General features: G+C 45.6%; 2 protein-coding genes across 2 annotated transcripts in view; one reads left to right on the top strand and one right to left on the bottom strand.

The window, feature by feature from the left end:
- Nucleotides 1-18591, bottom strand: part of ETFDH (electron transfer flavoprotein dehydrogenase) — a 542885-nt gene extending 524294 nt beyond the window's left edge. Inside the window, exon 1 of the mRNA XM_085641729.1 lies at nucleotides 18329-18591. Coding sequence (XP_085497855.1) covers nucleotides 18329-18362 — 34 coding nt within the window. The 5' untranslated portion in view covers nucleotides 18363-18591. The remainder of the gene's footprint in view (nucleotides 1-18328) is intronic.
- Nucleotides 18592-19252: 661 nt separating this feature from the next.
- PSMC6 (proteasome 26S subunit, ATPase 6) lies at nucleotides 19253-20807 on the top strand. The gene has a single exon (XM_085641730.1). It carries the CDS (start codon nucleotides 19316-19318, stop codon nucleotides 20483-20485), a length of 1170 nt encoding a protein of 389 aa, XP_085497856.1. The 5' UTR covers nucleotides 19253-19315; the 3' UTR covers nucleotides 20486-20807.
- Nucleotides 20808-21365: the final 558 nt, after the last annotated feature.

The raw sequence follows: 21365 nt of genomic DNA, 5'->3' as shown, positions 1-21365 counted from the left end.
ATGTGGTGGTGGACGTGGTGGTGGTGGACACGGTGGACGTGGTGGTGGTGGGGGACGTGGTGGAGGACATGGTGGAGGACATGGTGGACGTGGTGGTGGTGGACGTGGTGGTGGTGGACGTGGCGGTGGTGGACGTGGCGGTGGTGGACGTGGCGGTGGTGGAGGTGCTGGAGGAGGTTGAGGCGGTGGTGGGCGATGTGGTGGTGGTGGTGGACGTGGTGGTGGTGGACGTGGTGGTGGAGGACATGGTGGACGGGGTGGTGGTGGAGGAGGTTGAGGTGGTGGTGGGCGTGGTGGATGATGTGGTGGGACGTGGTGGTGGTGGACGTGGTGGTGGTGGACATGGACATGGTGGATGTGGACGTGGTTGACATGGTGGTGGATGTGGTGGTGGTGGACATGGTGGTGGATGACGTGGTGGTGGAGGACGTGGTGGTGGAGGACATGGAGGTGGTGGAGGACATGGAGGTGGTGGAGGACATGGAGGTGGTGGAGGACATGGAGGTGGTGGAGGACATGGAGGTGGTGGTGGACGTGGTGGTGGTGGACGTGGTAGTGGTGGACGTGGTAGTGGTGGACGTGGTAGTGGTGGTGTAGGTGGACATGGTGGTGGACGTGGTGGTGGTGGACGTGGTGGACATGGTGCTGGTGGACGTGGTAGTGATGGTGGGGTGGATGTGGTAGTGATGGTGGATGTGGACGTGGTGGTGGTGGTGGAGGATATGGTAGTGGTGGACATGGTGGTGGTGGACGTGGTGGTGGTGGACGTGGTGGTGGTGGACGTGGTGGTGGTGGACGTGGTGGTGGTGGACGTGGTGGATGTGGTGGTGGACATGATGGTGGTGGACGTGGTGGTGGATGTGGTGGTGGTGGTGGACGTGGTGGTGGTAGACGTGGTGGTGGATGTGGTGTGGACGTGGTGGACATGGTGGTGGTGGACATGGTGGTGGTGGACATGGTGGTGGTGGTGGACGTGGTGGTGAACATGGTGGTGGACGTGGTGGTGGACGTGGATGTGGTGGTGGACGTGGTGGTGGTGGTGGACGTGTTGGCGGACGTGGTGGTGGTGGTGGATGTGGTGGTGGACGTGGTGGTGGTGGTGGACGTGGTGGTGGTAGATGTGGTGGTGGACGTGGTGATGGTGGACGTGGTGATGGTGGACATGGTGGTGGACGTGGTGGTGGTTGACATGGTGGACGTGGTGGTGGTGGATGTGGTGGTGGACGTGGTGGTCAAATAGCTGGCACATTTGCTGTTAGGATCCATACAGCATGGGGATACAGGACGTTTGCTTCAACAAAACTTCCACCATATGAGTGAAATATCAAATGCTATTTAAAACGACACATACAAATTATTCGCATTTCAAATATTTTGACTGTTTGAAAAATTAAGGGCTTTCACCAAAGGGAATGGATTAAAAAGTGCTGTCAGTAATGAAGTTAAATTGGGAAATCGGAGAGATGAGTCATCCGCAAGATGACAAAACAAGGAATGTGCGTGAGAGAGAGGGAGAGCACGAGGTGAGCCCGGGAGTGGTGCGTGCGTGCGCAGTCTGCTCGTTTTCAAGCACTGCACTCGTGCTTGTGGGGCCCCCCTGCTCGCTCCCGCAAGGTGCATGCTGCCACAAGCACGAGTATGTGCTTGAAAATGAGCAGAGCGACGGCTAAAGGCCCTCCTATGCAGCGCATGCGCGCTGTGTAGGCGATACCTAAAAAAATAACAGTGACTCCACTAAGGATATTAGGGACATCATCATGAAGATCATGAAAAAGCACTGGAGATGGAATTCGCAAGTAAAACTGAAAAAGACTTCTTGAATAAACAACATCCTGGAATTCATGAACTTTATACTGTTCCCAAGATATACAAGGTTCTGTGTTAATATGTTGATCTTTTCATCAAATCTTTAGTGAGCAAAACCCAGGCTTTAACTAGGGGCAGAGCGCATTTTATAAATATAGTTGAAATTCTAGATTTGGCAGCGTGTCCCAACTTCTAATCGCAATGGATATACAGTACAGTCCCTGTGCACAAATATCCCACAGCATTAAGCACATGGAGAGAAAGGAGACATTCTAGACAAACGTGAACAACCCTACCTTGGTCCCTCATCCTTTGTACCAACACTGACATTGAATTAAGTAAATATTATGTTCAGTTTCTTAATTAGTTATTTCCAAACTAAAAGAGTGGCCATGGATGCTGGATTTGCCCCCTATCAGGCAATCCTCTTCATGAATGACCATGAGGAATGACTCATTTTTCACATTTCTAATCCTTTTCATGAGCAGATAACATGGTTGAGCTACATCGACAATGTGTTCATGATATGAAATTGAGACCGCATACCCCTTGAAGAGTTTCACACTTGATTATATTGACTCTCTGATGACTTCCAATTCACTATACCAAGTAACTGTGAACAGAATTATTTTCTTGAGACTATAAAAGGTACAGGATGGTAAATTGTAGATCTCTCTCTTCAAAAAGGTTACCGAAGGAAATACCTTAACCAGATACAGTCACCATTCCCACAGCCTTGGGGACAACCTGCCTTTCGGGCAATTCCTCATCCTACAAAGGGATTGTTTTTTAAAAAGTAGATTTTTCAGTGAATCAGATATCCTAGTACTCAGATAATTATAAAGAGGTAACCTTAAAAGACTAGTTAAACAAGCTAGAAAAAGGGATGTTAAGCTAGAGAGGAATTGCTGCAACCACAAAGACAGACAACGGATAGTGACCGGATTATTTTTGGGAGTACATTTAGCACTGCCAGTTACAAAATTAGGAAATTGGTCAGAAACATTTGGATATATTTACAAACAAACATACTGCCCCATCCAGATAACCCAAAGTTTTCATTCAAAAGATGCCCTAAAACCTGAGATTCAGTGAGGAGGGCTGCATTACTCATGATAAAGCATTCCACGCTCAATTTACAGTTAGTCTTTGGTAAGACATCGTAAATACAGCCAATGTACAGCCTGCATGTACTGTATTGATACAGGAAACCGGTGACGGGAAGCGTCCTGGGGACAGTGGTGGGGTCGGAGGAGGCGAACAAGGGGGTGAATTTACAGATTTGGATTGTGAGGAAGACATGGAGGATGGCAAAACTCCCAGTTGGAGTACGGATAATCCCAATATGATTTTGGGTTCAACCGGAAATGGGCTTGGGGGGGGGGGGGGGGGGGGTAAAGGGATCCGACTATTTTGCCCAGGCTCGTTTTTTGCAGTATTCGTAGGGACAGGCGTTAGTAACCAAGAGGACAGAGAGTGACAACATGAGGAAGTCGTAGTGGGCTCTACAGCAGTCCAAGAGAAGAGAAATTAAGACTTCAACCAGGTAGGCGTCAATGGTAGCAGGCTTGGGGTGAAATAGGGGGTAGGGGGCAAAAACAAGAAAGGGTTTAAAGCGCTTGATTGCAGTAGGGACAGACACGAAGAAGGATACGAACTTGGGGAGGGGGTTTCCAAGATTCACACAGTGATTCATACTACTGACATTGAGTTGGTACATTCACAAGAAGCACCTGGTGCCACTAAACCACAACAGACCAAGGAAGACGAATATGTACAGATGAAGGCTGGATGCATAGGGAACAAAACTGGGAAATGAGGCAAACACAGAGCAAGAAAGGTAATGAGAGGCAAGATTTGGCTTTAGGAGACAGTACTACAGAAGGGACTTATTTTACAAAATTACCGTATATAGGCCTTTCCATGCCCCTGGGGCAGGCAGGGCCTGACTGGGATCGCAAGCCAGCCCTGGCAATTATATCCCAGCTGGCCCCTTCGAATACACTGCTGCTGTGCTTTTGTTACAAGGAGCCGTTTATGCAGCACTGCTGCAAAACCGCCCCCCCTTTGACAAAAAAACGGCCTCCACCCTTCGGCCCACCGGGGAAACACCCGGTGCCTGCTACGGCCAGTCTGGCCCTGCCATGGGGGCACACTTAACTACAAAAGAGAATATATGGAGGAGGGGAATTTGTTGATGTCTGTAAGCTACAGCATAGAGAATTACAGGACAAATAGGGATCAGAGGAGGAGGCCTGAGAATTAGAACGCAGATGTGCCTATCACATTGGATACTTGGACAACAGCATTTCTGAGATATGAGAATATTTACTATGAAAAATACCCAGAGAGGGCTGTAGCCATATTTAAATATATGGACATTGTGTGGAAAGTGCAAATGGATTTTGTTTTTTTTGCATGGTACAGATATGATGAGGAGTTTTATAATGCAGGATCCTGCTGGGGATTCAATACGGATTTCTGCAATAAGTACCTATTTAAATACAAACACAAATGCTCCTGTTGTGGGGGAAGACAGCCCATTGTGCCGTGCATGGGAGAAGTCATGTCACAGGGTTCCATGCACATGCCCAGAAGTGGAACGTGGTGGGGCAGCAGTTTGGTCACAGAGGCTCCAGTTCAGTTAGAGGTGCTGGGGGAGTGGTTAGCCTATTGCCCTATCAGAGAAGATGCAGTTTTATTGGCCTGGAGCTTTAACAAAGCTTTTAGACTAGGTTATCAAGGTCTAAGAAGCAGACATTTTGCTGATAACTTCAAGTCTGCTAAACTGATGCCGATATTGTGCAACCAAAGCTCATGAAAGAAGTTGTGGATGGCAGGCCCGTTTTCGGAATGGCCAATGGAGAATTTGATGGTTTTGCCTTTGGGTGTAGGGCCTTTAAATAGTATTTGGGAAATTCTGGAGGATCCACCATCTGTCATGGCCTGCGGCGAAATCTGTGAATGATTACTTAGCCAGGGAGGATGCTTTGGTGGAATTTGCATCGGGTGGTGTGGCTTTCAACCTGATCAGGAGTTGTGGGCAGCAGGCGAAGTTAGCAAAATGTGACATTAAGTCAGCATTTTGGTGTTTACCAGTTCATCCTATGGATTGAGAACTCCAAGGCATCTTTTATGAGGGGCACTTCTTTGTGGATAAAGTTCTACCAATGGGCTGTTCAATTTCTTGTAAACTGTTTGAGACGTTGTTTTTTGCAATGGTGTTTTTCTTCTAGGACAGGTCATGATTGGGTTACTTATTATTTGGATGACTTCTTGTTTGTTGGGCACCCATTGTTTAGGGAATGCAAGAGAGCTATAGTGGCTTTTGAGAAGATGGCATATATATGCAGGAGTACATTTGGCACCCGAGAAAACGGAAGGTCCCAATACCACATTGACCTTTTTAGGTCGAGCCTAGAGCAGTGCATGCGCTGTGCTCTGGCGAGACTTTTAGTAAGGGCTTAAGAAAATGCTACCACTGTGGCCTAGAGCTTGCGTGCATGTGCGCGGGCACGCGCTTGCGAGCAGAGGCGCCATATGGCTTTCTTCTCTCGTTTGCAAGCCTCACCACTATTCATGCCATGGAAGTATGTCAATAGGGCATGAAAAGTGCATTTCATTTCTGGAAAGCAAGTGTCCCTGTCTCCCTTTCTACTCTGGGCTGCTCGCTCCTCTGGCCCCCACCTCTAGGCTTCAAGGTCAGAGTCTGCCAGCAGCTTCGCTCTGCAGCTCTTCTCTCCTCCTTCTCCCCCTCCCACTTTTTCAGAGGGAGGGTAAGGGAGGCTGGGTCAGCCACTTTACCCTTAATATGTAGTGCCTACCCCCTCTGCCCCCGCTCTGTCCTAACACTTATCATCAGGTTCAAAGCTCGCCTTGCTTACCCCCTCTGCCCCCCGCTCTGTCCTAACCCTTATTATCAGGTTCAAAGCTTGCCGTGATTACCCCCCTGATGAGTACAGGCCCCAGCTAGGCCCGCAGGACACAAGGGTTCGCTCTCCTGCAATGGAATCTATAAGGAAGTTGGCACGGAAACTGCAAAGTACAAAGACAAGGTTTATTAACCCTTAAGGGTGGTCCTACAATCCATACAATACCCTTCAGTATTGCATAGAGTAGCACACAGAACTTGCATACACGGTCCCCTTTTATACACAACAGAGGGGCTCATAAGTGGGAGGGCACGACATGAGACGAGGAATGTTACCTTTTATGGACATTTGCAATACAAGATCGATATGTGGGCGGAGCTGACATACTCCTTAAGCCCGCGAAAACATGGTCAAGCAAGGACTAACTGATAACAGATGTGGTCAAGTCTGGGCATGCGCCAGACGGACAAAGGAACTATTTATAGACTGTTACTAGGCAGATTACAAGAGCAACTAACACAAAGATAAGACTCTCCTCGTGTTGAGCACGTGGAGACATGACAGTACAAAATGGAGTCCAGACTTCAGTCAACATAACAAAAGGAACATGTGTAAGGGAGGAGAATTCATGTCTTTAGTAAATGCTTAATCACATCGAAGTTGCAATTTACAACACCCCTGCCCCCCACTCTGTCCTAACACTTATCATCAGGTTCAAAGCTTGCTGTGCTTACCCCTATGCCCCCCGCTCTGTCCTAACACTTATCATCAGGTTCGCAGCACAATATCCTTGGTGCAACAACATCAACAAATAGGTACTGCAGCAATGGAAGACTGCTTACCTACGTCCAAAGTAGAAGAGCTGTCCAAACTGCTTGATGAGGTCATATCAGTTAATAAGATGGAATTGAGATGGGGTAGAAGTTGCTGGGTCACCTTAATTTTGCGTGCAGACAAGTGAAAGCAGGTAGGCTGTTTTGTAGGACGCTAGGTTTCGCTATGTCCGTGATCAGTCTTCCACATCACAGAGTGCGGATTTCAGCAGCCATCAATGGTGATCTGCACATTCTGCATTTTTTTTTAGACATTTCAATGAGGTCACATTATAGTCTTTGGATGAGGATTGCATATGGCCTATTCAGATCTTTTCAGATGAGTCAGGCTCAAAGGGCTTTGGCCTTTATTGGAATGTCAAACAGTGTGCAGAGATTTGGGCCCAGAAATAGGAAGAGGAGGGGCATAGCATCACATTCTTTGAGTTTTTCCCTCTTAGTGGCTTTATCTCTATGTAGTAAAGCTCTAGCTAACAGGAAGGTGTTTTTTAACATGGACAATCAGATGCTTTAGTTGCTTCTAAACGGTCAGTAAGCAAAAGATGTTCATCCATTGCGCCTCTTACAGAAATGTATGCTAGGCGGCTTAATATTTAACATAGTTTTCAAAGCGAAACGCATGCCAGGTGTGAACAATGATATTGCGGATGCTTTGTCAGGTTCACAGTGGCAGGGAGTCAATAGACTGGCACTGGGAGCAGATGCACGGAGGACAGGGATTCCTCTAGAGATCTGGGTGCTAGAAGACTGAGAATAATTAAGCTGGCAGAGAATTCCTAAGCTCCCTTCACTAGAAGAGCATACAAGCAAGCTTGGGAGGAGTTTCTGATGGGGGATGCCCAACGATGAGGCTATTCTGCAGAAGAGTTGTATTTCAGATATGGTGACCATAGCTGGTAAATAGGCAGGCAGGGCTCGAAAAATCTGAAAAATTGTATAGTCCTGCAGGTCTAGTACCTTCAAAAATCTCCTCGACCTAACTTCACCCTACTTGACCTCCGTCTCTGAAAGCGGAGCAAATGTGACAAGTTAACAAGATTTAAAGGCATCTTTATTGCTCATTAGCTTTGTGAGCAATAAAAATGCCTTTAAATCTTGTTATCTTGCACATTTGCTCCGTTTTTAAATACAGAGGATAAAAGTTAGTTTGTTTTCCTACTCGCCAGAAAGGGCGAGTAGGACCTAAAAATAGCTCGTCCTTATTAATTCTACCTCGCATATGCGAGCGGGCGAGTGGATTTGTCGAGCCCTGGCAGGTGTAGCTTTATACGGCAAAATGTTTTGAGGATATGAGCCTACATGTTGGTGAGTTAGGTAGGAGAACGTTGCAAAGCTGGGCTAAGGAACATGGGAGGAGGCAGAACTGGATGGACCCATTATCAGTTGATCTCTTGGCTTCAATCCCGCCGCTTTTAGATGAGTTATGTTTTTGCACATTTGAAAGTTAATTTTTTAATTATGTGTATTGTGGCTGTTTTTTAAGGCGTTTAGTTTCTGAATTGTTGAGATGGACCGTTTTTTGGGGTCTTATGAACGAGGAGGTTGAATACAGGGATAAAGTGACATTTCTGTATGTACAAATGCTTTACACATTGCCTCCGCAATATGCCTGACTGCTCAAGCCAAACTCCCATGGGGTGAGCAGGGGTTAACTTAGCGGTGTGACTCACTTATCCTGACTTGAGTGAGGGCCCATACTTGGACAGGGTGCAAACCACTGCCAACTAGAGACCCAATTTCTAACGAGAAGCATAATAACAGTGGAGAGGCAGGGGGCTGTAAAGATATGGATTGCCATTGAGGAGGTGCAACAAGGGTTTATGATCACTAAGTAGAATGAAGTGTGAACCCCAAATATAAGTTTTAAATGTTTCAACTGCCCATGAGCAGGCTAAAGCTTTTCTCTAAATAGTGCTATAATTTTTTTCAGTACTACTTAGGGATCTGGAAGCAAACCCGATGGTGTGCTGTTTTGAACCTATCCATTGACAAAGGACTGCAACCAATCCATGTTGACTAGCGTCAACAGAGATTGTACATTTTAATCCTGGAGTAAAAGATGACAATGCAGGTGCCTCAATTATAACTTTTTTAACTAGGTTAAACGCATACTCAAGCTCATTTGACCAATTACATTTTTCATTTTTCTTAAGAAGTGTACGTAAAGGATGAACAATCTGGGAGTAACCCTGGATAAACCTTGAATAATACTCTGTCAATCCTAAAAAAGATTTCAAAGAATCTTTATCAGAGGGAATTGGAACATTTGATATTGCCTGGGTAAGTGAAAATGTTGGTTCAATTCCATTTTCTGAAATTGAGTGTCCTAAATAATCTACTTGCGTTGCAAAAAATCTTCATTTGTCTTTTCCTATGGTTCCACCAACATCCTTGAATCGGGACAAATCTGCCTTCAAAGTGTGAATATGATCAATCTTATTTTTTGAAAAAATAAGAACGTCATCTTGGTACGCCTGTACGGATGGAATATCTCTAAGTAGGTCATCCATAAATTTCTGAATAACACTGGCTGCAGAAGCCAAGCCAAAAGAGAGTCTTAAATATTTATATGCTCCAAATGGAGTGATAAATGTAGTTAGCTCAGATGATGATGGGGACAAAGGGATTTGGTGATATGCACTCCGTAAATAAAGTAAAGTGAAAAATGTTGACCCGGAAATGCCACTGAGTAAATCTTGAATTTTTGGAAGAGGATGACAGTCAATGATTATATTTTGATTTAATGAGCGAAGGTCAGCACACAAACGAATGCTAGAATCCTTCTTTTTAACGAGGACTATTGGACTGACCCATTGTGAGGAATTGGTTGTTTCAATTATGCCTTCAGACACCATTTTATCTAACAATTTTTTAAGATCATCTTGAACATTTAACGGTATTGTTCTTAATTTGTGCATGACTGGAATTGCACCTGGTTTGAGCTTGATTAAATGCTCATAGTTCTTAATTTTGCCAACTGATTCTCTGAAAACTTCAGGAAATTCTGAGGTAATACTACTAACTAAATCATGCAAGTTTTCAGAAATTAATAAAATGGAGACATCATTAATTTGCACTGAACAATCTGAACCAGGAACTAGCTTAAGGCCCAATTTTGCAAGGTCTTGCCAACCTATAATACACTTCCCTTTGATTGCAACATATATTTTTGTACAAATGCACCTTCCCAAACATGACACATCATCAAAAAAGTAACCCAACATATCGATGTCCATGCCACCATAAGCATTTGGAACAATATCTAACGGATGTAATTGCATGGAAGGAGATGGCCAATGAAAATCAAATAAAACATCAGAAATGATGGTTACAGGTGCACCAGAGTCTGCCATCATGCTGAAAGAAGTGTTATTAATTATAACTTCACACGTAGGCTCTTTTGCACGATTAAGCATGCATGAATCTCCATCAGTATCAATTGAAAGTATTATCTTTTTTTCCAAAATCTGCGAAGAAACGTCAACAGTATTAATATCCAAGTTTTGCAGTGATGATTCAACAGAAGCAATATTAATGTCTGGTTGTTCTGTTGAGGAAACAGCACTGACTTGAACAAATCGCTTACTCTTACAGACTGTGTAAAAATGTCCAATCTTTTGACAATTTGAGCATCTCTTTCCAAGAGCAGGGCAAATAGGACTGTTCCCAAGATGTGTTCTTGAACCACATCTATAGCATGAAGAAGTTACTCTTCTTTGAAAAGGTTTTATAAAAGGTTTCACAAATTTGTTTTTTGCAGTAATAGCAGTAACCTGTGAGTCGTTCTGCAAATTTAGTGAGGGAACTGTTTCTTGCAAAATACATTGTGATGAAATAATAGATCGCTCAATGCTTTTAGCCATATCTATGACTGATAATGTTGGATCACGGCAACTTAAAATTCTTTCTTGTATTTTTTTATGAAAACACTTGTATACAAACTGATCCCTGATGACTATATCAAGATAAGCACCAAAGTTGTATTCCGCCGCTAAATATCTGAGGGCAGAAATAAATTCTTCCACTGTTTCATTTGGCTCTTGTTTTCTTTTCATGAAATTATATCGTTCAAGCATAACATTTGGTTGTTCTAGAAATTTTTTATTCAGTCTTTGAACTACATCAGTGAAACATTCCATCCATCTCCATTCCCAGGTGGAGGAATACCAGGAGGAAGATTATCAAATATTTCACGTCCTGTCTTGCCTAAGTGACTATACAAAATTGCCAACTTTCTTTTTGCAGAATATTCATCAGCATCAATTGCAACCAAATAACTCTCAAAACTACGAAACTAAGTTTTCCATATCTCTTTGGGTTTGCCAGAGACAGGGAGAAATTGTTCAAGTAACACAATTTGTTGATTAGTTGCCATTAAATTGTATTGTAGCAAAATAAAGTAATGTTTTGAAATGCTCTCAATAAAGTTACTGTGTTACCATGTGTGTTATTGTTAATATATAAATTGTAGAATAATAATATATATATATATATATATATATGTTTTGTAATGTTATTATTTTCCTCCCTCTCCTGTATTGTATAAATAAAGTTAAAAGTACCTTCAGATGTTATTTTTTATTTATTTTTAAATTCCTTTCTCTTCTCTTTCAATGTATTTTTCTTAAGATACTTCAAATGCAGGCTTTAATCTTCAAATTAGCATATTTAGCGTGTATATCGCTGAAGGATACACACTTTGCGCAAGCCCGTGTGAAGAAACTGTGTTCCGATCGTAATTTAGCTGATCGGTGACTCCGTAGCTATGGAACACACTTGTTGATTCTTTGAATATGGCCGCCGGTGACATCCGTACGTGAACGCGATGATGTAAAGCGTTGCTGTTATTGTGCAGCTCATTGCTAGGTTACCACGTTGTTAGGTAGGAGCGTGAGGGCGTCAGATGAGTGTGAGCCAGGAAGAGGCCAAACACTCAAAATTCCGCCACGGGCTCCCCACAGGTGGCAGCGAACAGCAGAAAAGATTACAACGTAGCTGGAGCGGGTGCCGACAACAAGCAGCGCCTTTTAAGCAGAGGTAGGGTGTGCAAATCTGGTGAAATCCTCCTTTGATAAATCGTCGCCAAAATGTAAAGATGTGGATCCGGGCACATCAGACAAAATTGAATAAAGTTACAAGATGAAAATATATTGATCCAAGTTGATTTATTCTTCTTGAAGACAAAGGAAATCACTGGAGCATGTCTGTAGGGGAAGAAGTCCAACTGCTGAATGACATTCATCAGCTAGGACTTCTAACCGTAACAAACACAGCACGCGTGCCCTCCTTGAAGGTAAACATACCTATCCCACAAAGCTTTATTTCGACACGTGATGTCATAAAAGCACAAGACACATAAAAACAATTACAAATTCATTATTTTTAAAACATGTCGTAAGAAAAATCCAATTTGAAATATGCAATAAATATCTAAAAAATGTATTAAATTTCACAGCTTTGGGGATTAAAAACAGTAATTTAAAAGATTTAATTAAAACTGATAGATTTTTGCCTGATTAGCCATGCCCAACCTAGAAATTTGGCCACTCCACAAACTAAGGTGGTGTTGGTGGTGGTTTTAAGGATTCGCATGGCGACAGTGTGATCCCTTGTTCCTAAGAGTAAACAGGCGGGTCTAAGCCATTTCGTCCTAGGTAATAGATAGGCTGGGCATGCAAAGAAGAAATGGGAGACGTTTTCAGTGGCACCAGGACAGAATGGACAGTCAGGGATGGTCTTGTGGGGGGGTTTCCACTTACTAGTATGGTTACGTAATGGGAGCGTCCCGAACCTAAACTGAATAAAGAGCGACCTGTCCCTGGGCTTAGTGATGAAGTCAAGGTATGGTTCTAAGAGGATAGTTGATTTGTGTTGATAAAAAACCTCTGTCAGCCTTCCAATATTGGGATCTCTTTGTTCCGAAGCATCCACCCAAGCCCAAAAGGCTCGCTTGACTTCGATCTTCGATAATGGTGCCCCCGCTGGCCAAACAGTTGTAAGGCCGGTTGCGATCAGAAGTTTTTTTGTGTTTGTGAGCCACTCAATTTTATGGGCACCTTGCATGTTCATAACCTCCCTGAGCCCTTCAGCATAGTTAGAGAGCTCAGGGGTTCGCCACAGCCGCGCCCAGTATAGCAGAGGGCGAAGGGTGGCTAGATCCCTAATTGAGCGCCTACCAAAATCGCTAAGGAGTGGTTTAGTCGGAGTGCCCCTGGGGAGTGATACAAGTTCCCTAAAGAACTTATTTTCGCTGGTCACCAGTGAGTCAACACAGCTGTAGCCCCATAGTTCGGCGCCATAAAGTGCGCTACCCACCGCCTTTGCAGCATAGATGTTTAGTACTGGGGTAATAGGTTTAGAGGTAGAGGCCCGGAATTCCTTTCCCAAGGCACCAATTACTCTTTTAAGATTTAAGTGCGATTTTATCTATATGAGGCTGCCATCTGAGCCTGTCGGAGATTCTGATTCCCAGATAATAAAACTCTCCGACGCGCTCAAGAGGTTTCCCTTCTAGGGTCAGAATAGAACCAGAAGATTTTGAGGGATTGAAATAGAGGAGTTTAGTCTTGGCGGTATTGATGACGAGGCCTCTTTGCTCACAGAACAGAGAGAAGCGCTGTAACAACTTCTGTAAACCAGACGGAGTTTTTGATATTAGCAAAGTGTCGTCTGCAAAAAGAAGTGCGGGAACTTTATCACCCGCCAGAGCGGGAACGTCCGCTTCGACTTCAAGCAGAAAAGAGACCACGCCATTCACAAATAGTGTAAAAAGTGTTGGTGCCATGACACACCCTTGTCGAACCCCTCTATTCACTGGAATTTTTTTAGTTTTCTGGCCCTGTGTCCCCCATCTAATGCAGGCAAAGTTCTCTTCATGCATTCGGATGAGGAGTTTCAAGATGTAGGAAGGGATGCCCAACTCCTCCAAAATCGACCACAGACGATCGCGGGGGACCAAATCGAAGGCGGTTTTAAGGTCAATGAACGCAAGGTATAAAGCACCCTTGCCAATGGTAACCGTCTTCCAGTAAAGAAGCATTAACCTGAATGCTTGGTCAATGGTGCTGGTGCAGGCCCTAAATCCCGCCTGGAACTTGGTTAGAATCCCTTTCTCGTCCACCCAGGAATGTATCCTCTCCAGAAGTACCCTGCCGACCAACTTCTGGCCAGAATCGATTAAGCTAATTGGGCGATAATTCGCCGGGTCTCCCCTTAAACCCTTCTTGAAGATGGGGATTACTTCTGCACCCTTCCATGACTCCGGGACCGGGGATCCACTCAATAGACTGTTGATATAAATAGTAAAGAACGCAGCCCAGCCTATTGGATTCGCTTTGAAAAGGTCTCCCGGAATGCCGTCAGGACCTGGTGCCTTGGCAGATACAATCTTGTCAATTGCAATTTGAACCTCCTTCTCCTCAACACTTGGGAACAAGATATGATCATGGAATTTTACTACAGACCCTGGGCTGGTTGGCTGGTCTACCACAACCTCAGGACCTGCGTACAGGTTCTTGAAGTGGTTAAACCATTCCCCATCCGTGATGTGGTTAGGGATTTGCGCCTGGGCACAGCTGGATGATCTTCTCATGATGGACCAAAAAAGCTCGCCATTTTTTGCATGGCTCGCTAATTTCAGTGAAACCCAGCGCTGTTCTTCCCAGGCTTTTTTGGCAGATGCGAGGGCTTGCCTATAAAGCAACCTCGCTTGCCTAACCTCACCGGGATTATTGGATTTGATTGCAGAAATTAGGCGATTTTTCTTAGTTCTGCAATCTTTATTGAACCAATCATTCTCTTTTTCAACTCTGGAGTTAGGTTTTTTCCTGCGGTCAATAAACAATGCCCCAATTGCATTCATAGAATCCACATAGACTTTAGTATAGCTAGAGTTGTCCTCGGATAGTGAAGAAAGCCTGGTGGTGTAATCAGCGAGGATGTTCTCCAACGCAAGAAGTTTAGTGTCACTAAAGGCAATTTTGGACCATTTAAGGGATCTACCACAGTTAGAAGGCTCAAGCTTCTTGGTCAACAGCTGTGTACCTGGTAGAGGGGAAATAGCCTGTCTATGCCAGACTTCACGCATGGTGAGGGACAGGGGGTTATGGTCGCTGGATGTTGATGGTATTACAACCATATCAACGACAAATTTCCATCCCCTCCTGTCAATTAGGATGTAATCTATTCTACTTTGACTGCCTACTCTGTTGAAAGTATTAGCGCCCACTAGATCAGAAGGGGTGCGCCCATTGACAGCTCTTAAACCGAATTCCAACACTATGGCATTCATTTGAATTACAGCATGAGTCCATCTTTTAACGGGGTTCAAGGAGAGAAAAGGGATATTCCATCTAGTGTCCTCGTCATGTGCGCCCAATAAATCTTCTGCGGCAAGTGGTTCAAAAGAACAATTGAAATCACCGGCAACAAGAAGATAAGAGTTCGAGGTGCATGCAGAGAGTATCTCTGAAAGGGCTGTAATGGTAAGCGACTTAGCACCCCCTTGAGTGCCACGAGAATAAACATTGAGAAGTTCCCAGGGTGGACTGTTCTGAGTGTCTTTGATAGTGAGTCTCATTATATCAGGCGTGGAGCGACCGTGAATGGTGACGATTAGGTTGAGATCCGCCTTGATCCAAACCATGAGGCCCCCGGAGGGGCGCCCACGGCCTGACGAGATAGCTGGTATAAAAAAGCAACAGAACCCCGATTTATATATTGGATCGACACTCCGGGTTTCCTGGAAGATACATATATCGTGTTCTTCTATGAATGCGTTCCAGTCAGGGAGATCTAGCTTGTTGCGTAAACCAGCTATGTTCCAAGAGACAATCTTGAGAAGACTAGGTGTAAACACCCCGGGAGTTGAAGCACTTGAGGGATAAATTTGAGGGGGGTCAGGACTAATATTGGACCTCGTCGGGCTCGTTAACATGATTGATAAATTCGACCCCAAATGTTCAGTCACTGAAGTAGGCTCTAGGGGACAACTTACTGAGAGAAGCGGAGGAGAGGCTGGGGTAACTTTATTGTCCTCCAGTCAATCGACAGCTTCAAGACTGCTAAAACGATTTACTGTAGGAATAAAGTCTAAGGGTGGCAGATGTATAAGCCGACTCCCCAGTGGAGGGCCTCTCCCTTTTCCATGTACAACTGTCCAAGGTTCTGTGAAATGACCAGGGGGATAAAAATAGGTTAAGGGGAGAGTTGAAATACATGATCCTATGGTGGTCGACCTCTAGTTGCAAATATACTCAACTGTTTTGGTGTCCTTGAAGTTAATTAGGATGCAATCCCCCTTTATGTTTTTGGCTAAATGGCCTACCCATGGAACCCGTCGTACCATAAGAATTTTGGCGCTGATGTGGGGAGGTAATGGTCTATTTGTGTTGAGCCAGTACACAACCCTATTCCTTAGGGTTGCGGGTGACTCAAGTGCATTACTCTCCAATTCGGGCACTCCTGCCAAGATTACAACATATGGGGCTGTTTCAGGAGGTAAGTTGGGAGTATTAGCCATAGTTATAGACTCTGGTGTTGAGGGCCTAGCAACCTCTTTTGAATCTGTTTTACTGGACAAGATGGGGTTCCTTGGGTTGCCTGCTCTGATGGGGATGTTTGGTGTAATTAAGGGTTGGCTTTCGGTTTGGGCTGGTGGTAAAGGTTTAGGGGCCAACGGGACTTTCTTAGCTCTAGGGTTGGCAGATGGGTTTGGGGCCTCTGGACTAGGAGTGGTGCTTGGTGCAATGGACAGACCCCCTAGGATGCTTTCGATCCTGGCTAGATGTTTTTCGATTTTGAGTAATCTGTCCTGCACGGGACAAAGAGAGGACCTAATTAAATCCCGTATGTCATGCAAGCGCAATGGGTCAGGGGTCCCTCCCTTGGCCACTACGCTTTGCCCATCTCCCTCCTCCTGGCTCATTATCCTTATTGATGTTAAAATAGATTGGGGGACAGAGTCATCCAGTGGGGCCCCCTGTAAGGGTTGCTCGGTGATATCAGGGGTTTTATTTATTTTTCCCATTTGATTTGGCACCTTATGTTTGCTTTTGGATTGTTTGCCCTTTCTGCCAATATTGGGCGGGCGCCCTTGTTTTGTTTTGGGAATAGCCCCCAAGTTACGCTCCCGAAGCTGCCTGGTGCTACACTCCGGGGCTGTGCTAGGGGCAGACGGCAGTGGGCAAGGAGACAATAACAAAGAGTCGAGGACCAAAGACTGGTCCTCCACTAAAGTATCAGCAACCGTTCCGCTAGCTGGCAGCTCCTGGGCTGATGGATCTGTGTCAGATCTGGCTGAGCTTGTGGGAGATAAAGTTTGACGTGCTGGTGACCGAGCATTAACAAGGTGACCCAGGGAGGACCTTCTGGCGGCTGCCAGATCCTGGGAGACGCGGCGCTCCAGAAGCATTATTTCTTGATCAATGACACAATTAACTTTAGTAACAAATTGGTCCATTGTCCCCGTGAAATGAGCATTTGCCGCCCTGGCTTTGCTGTCCTTCGGTGGCATAATAGTGGCCAATAGAACAAGCTGCAAGGTGGGCTTAGATGAAGTGGTGTGCGGGAAACTATAGAGGGGTTGCCCAGCCCAGTCCGTTGGTTTTAAAGACCTCCGGCGCCCCTAGATGATGCAAGCGGATGGCGCCTCGCTGGGAACTCTGGGGGATGTAGTCCCGTCAGTGCCCGGCACCGTTTCCCGCGCAACTGGAGCGAGAGACCCTGCTGCTGAAGTCCGTTCCCCTCACGGTGGTGTCTTTGTGGTGAGGTAGTGGTGGCAAAAGAGAGTAATATTGCTGCATTCAAGCGTCCCAAACATACCTTCAAAGAGCGCACGCTATGGAATACAACATGCACCATAAGTATGTGACATAGAAAAGGGACATTACTTAAAGATACATTAACATACTCTACAGGGGCATAAGTGACCAGGGTGATTTCCATCTTGAACAAGGTGGCATTTAAACTTAACTTGAGGACTAGTTACCACATGAGAAAAAGTCATTTCGACACATCATAGGGAATTTGTTTCAACGGCAGTTGCACTGTGTCAGTTACACACTTGTATTTTATTATTGATGCACAATAAAAACACACACAAATGGCCAACACTACCACAAAATAAAAATCATTGCATTTCTTAAAATACTGCGAATGATTGCTGGGACACATACACAGGCGTGTGCCTTACTATCCGGCGCTTGTTCGGGTCGGTTAACCATTAAAGGGCGTTGTTTTCTTCGCCATGCATATGAATCGTGTACGAGTATTGCACGAACACAGTACAATAGGGCACATTAATCACGAAACTAACAAAACGTAAACAGGGCGATTGCCTCTAATGTCAACAGTTAGATTTGCAACGTTGCGCATGTATGACCTTTCCCCCAGATTGCTACAACCAGCAGGGGGAGAGAGTAGTCGCCGCTGTTGCTGCCTGCGGTGCAACGTGAGAGCTCATTAGATAACTTTAGAGATGCCTGGTTACAAGAGCCCTGCGTGGCTCACAAAGTACTGCACGCAGTGAAATGACAGAAGAAGAGGTGATCATGAGTATCCCCTAAACAGCAGCATCTGCCTCGGAGCAGCCCCACGGCAGGCTGCCAAAGGTCGGTAGCTTTATCTACACACCCAATGTCCAATAGATGCATTAGTTGTATGTGGCTGCTAGAGTGAGTGCAAAAGCTGAAACAAACCGTAAATGCAATAGTAAAGCAAACTGACAAGATGTAAAGAATAAAAACACAACACTGTAAAAGTTGCCAAAGTGAAACAATTGTGTCAGAAACTAGCATTGCCACACTGTTCCACTCTTACCTTGCCGGGCATATATGCAGAGGGGATAGCCCATGCTGAATGTACGCTCTGCCTCCCTGATTCCGTAAACTCTGCCTCAGCGAAGCCTGCAGAAGACAGACTACAGTCTTCAAGGGGCGGACTGGAAGGGCAGAGCAGTGGAAACAAAAAAAGGCAACAACTGCCTGATTAAATCCCACCCAATAGCACGTGAATTCGTTGAGCTACGTCTAACATGGTCACTGTTCGAAACGGTTCCGTCGCGGTCTAGGCTTTTGAACTGTATACGCCAACCCCCTAGACGAGAATACAACGCCCATCTCAAAAAATTGACTAGTTTTCCGGGAGGGAGTTGTACGGCAAAACAGAGTAACCAAGAGAAACACCAAGCTCCAAGTTCATATCTGAAATATACAGCATGTCATTAAAAAGTAGAAATGCATCTCGATATAGAGCCCATTAGTGTATTTTTGGACGGCAGTATTGGGTAACTATTGATCATAAGGCGTGTTCATTCTGATGCACGTCTTGGATTTGGATCAGTTCTATTAATTTTATTGTGTGTCATTATTTTTAGGGAAGAATCCGTGTGATATTCTATCCATTAATGTGGTTCAGCTAGATTTCAGTTACGATGACATCTCACGGAAAACTATATAGCTGTTTTTAATGCTGATATCAATGAAAAGAAGAATAGTTTGCTTACTAAAGATTGTTTTCAAGAGTGTCGATTATGAAACATTAACCCTTTTCTTAAATCACGCCGCTGTTGCGTTGATTTGGGCTAGAGCAGTGGGCGTGACATGCTAACTCGCAGATAGCTGAGGCTGTCATTTCTTTCTTTTATTTCCATGTTTAAACCACTGGTCTGGCACCCGCCTTCAGTTTCTCAGCTAGTGACTCACAAAGAGTGTTATTTTCCCGGCATGCCTCTCTGTATTCCTCTTTTCCCCGGCATGCCCTGCGCGCATCTTTGCCGGCCAGATCGTCAACTGCTGGCTCACTGTCATGGCGGACCCACGGGAAAAGGCGCTTCAGGACTACCGCAAGAAGCTGCTGGAGCATAAGGAAATCGATGGGCGGCTGAAGGAGCTCCGGGAGCAGCTACGAGAGCTCACCAAGCAGTATGAGAAGTCCGAGAACGATCTAAAGGCTCTGCAGAGCGTAGGCCAGATTGTGGGCGAGGTGTTGAAGCAGCTCACGGATGAGAAGTTCATCGTTAAGGCCACCAACGGGCCGCGCTATGTGGTGGGCTGTCGCAGGCAGCTTGATCGCACCAAGCTGAAGCCTGGAACGCGCGTGGCCCTTGACATGACTACCCTGACCGTCATGCGCTATCTTCCCCGTGAGGTGGACCCTCTGGTCTACAACATGTCACACGAGGACCCCGGCGACGTGTCCTACTCGGAGATCGGGGGCCTCTCGGAGCAGATCCGGGAGCTGCGCGAGGTTATCGAGCTGCCACTCACCAACCCGGAGCTTTTCCAGCGTGTGGGCATCGTGCCGCCCAAGGGCTGCCTGCTCTACGGGCCCCCTGGCACTGGTAAGACGCTGCTGGCGCGCGCAGTAGCCACACAGCTCGACTGCAACTTCCTGAAGGTGGTCTCTAGTTCCATCGTGGACAAGTACATCGGAGAAAGTGCACGCCTAATCCGCGAGATGTTCAACTATGCCCGCGACCACCAGCCCTGCATTATCTTCATGGACGAGATCGATGCCATCGGCGGGCGCCGCTTCTCAGAGGGTACCTCGGCCGACCGCGAGATCCAGCGCACCCTCATGGAGCTGCTTAACCAGATGGACGGATTTGATACTCTGCACCGTGTCAAGATGATCATGGCCACCAACCGGCCCGACACGCTGGACCCGGCGCTGCTGCGGCCTGGTCGTCTGGACCGAAAGATTCACATCGAGCTGCCCAACGAGCAGGCCCGTCTTGATATCCTCAAGATCCACGCTGGTCCTATCTCCAAGCACGGCGAGATTGACTACGAGGCTGTGGTGAAGCTGTCAGATGGCTTCAACGGCGCCGACCTGCGCAACGTCTGCACCGAGGCAGGCATGTTTGCCATCCGTGCTGACCACGACTTCGTAGTACAGGAGGACTTTATGAAGGCCGTGCGCAAGGTGGCCGATTCCAAGAAGCTCGAGTCCAAGCTGGACTACAAGCCCGTCTGAGTAAAGTGACTAACTGGCATTGAAAGTCATTGAAAAATAAGTGACTGTAGAGCCCAGCTTAACGACTTGTGAAGAATGTGCCTATTATCCCGGGACAGGCCTCTTGTTTGAAATATTTTGTAAACTCTGGGTCGGAGACTTTAAAGAATATGTCTTGCAGCCAGATTAACTATTAGATCTATCCTCCTTTCTTTGTTAGCGGAATAAAGCCCTATACTCGGCAGTGGCCATTTGTATCTTGTTATAGGGAACACCGTGGTGTTTGGCAATGCAGCGGATTATAGTTTACTTTTTCAAACACGAATAATAAATATTAACGGCATTTGTGCAGTATTTCTTTGTTTTTGAACAATCGTACGTTTGCAGCTTAGCACTAAATATATGCCTTGCCTCTGCGCCTCCAATCGGGCTTTTCTGGCTTATTTGCATCTTTTTCAATTGCCTGTATTCGATTTCTATTTCTGTTGTACTGATGCAAAACAAACATGGCCACCATCCTGAAAATAATTGTCAAGTCATTGCTTTGTATAGGGACGTCGTTAGCGCCCAGGAAAGTGTAAATGTCCGTTTTCTCGTTTGTTCTGGCATACACTAATCCATTTTCGAAAGTGCTGATCGTGATGTCTGTTTTTTATGTCTTGTGTGACCGCGTATATGCAGTGTGCCCTTGCAAGATTACATCTGCGTAAAAGTAGTTCCAGCAGTGATAAATCCAGCATTGTTAATGATGCTCGGTATTCCTCTTGTGTAGTGAAATGACCGTGCTAATAGTGACAGCATGGGTAGCTAATGGAGCAAGACAGACTTGACTCGGCTGCACGTATCAGTTACTGTACAGGCACTGTCAGTAAGCGTGTCTGGCCGCAGGAATATTCATGGA

Source organism: Triturus cristatus, chromosome 2_2 (genome assembly GCF_964204655.1).
Source record: "Triturus cristatus chromosome 2_2, aTriCri1.1, whole genome shotgun sequence".
Lineage (NCBI taxonomy): Eukaryota > Metazoa > Chordata > Amphibia > Caudata > Salamandridae > Triturus > Triturus cristatus.
This window is presented reverse-complemented; position numbering and strand designations above follow the sequence as displayed.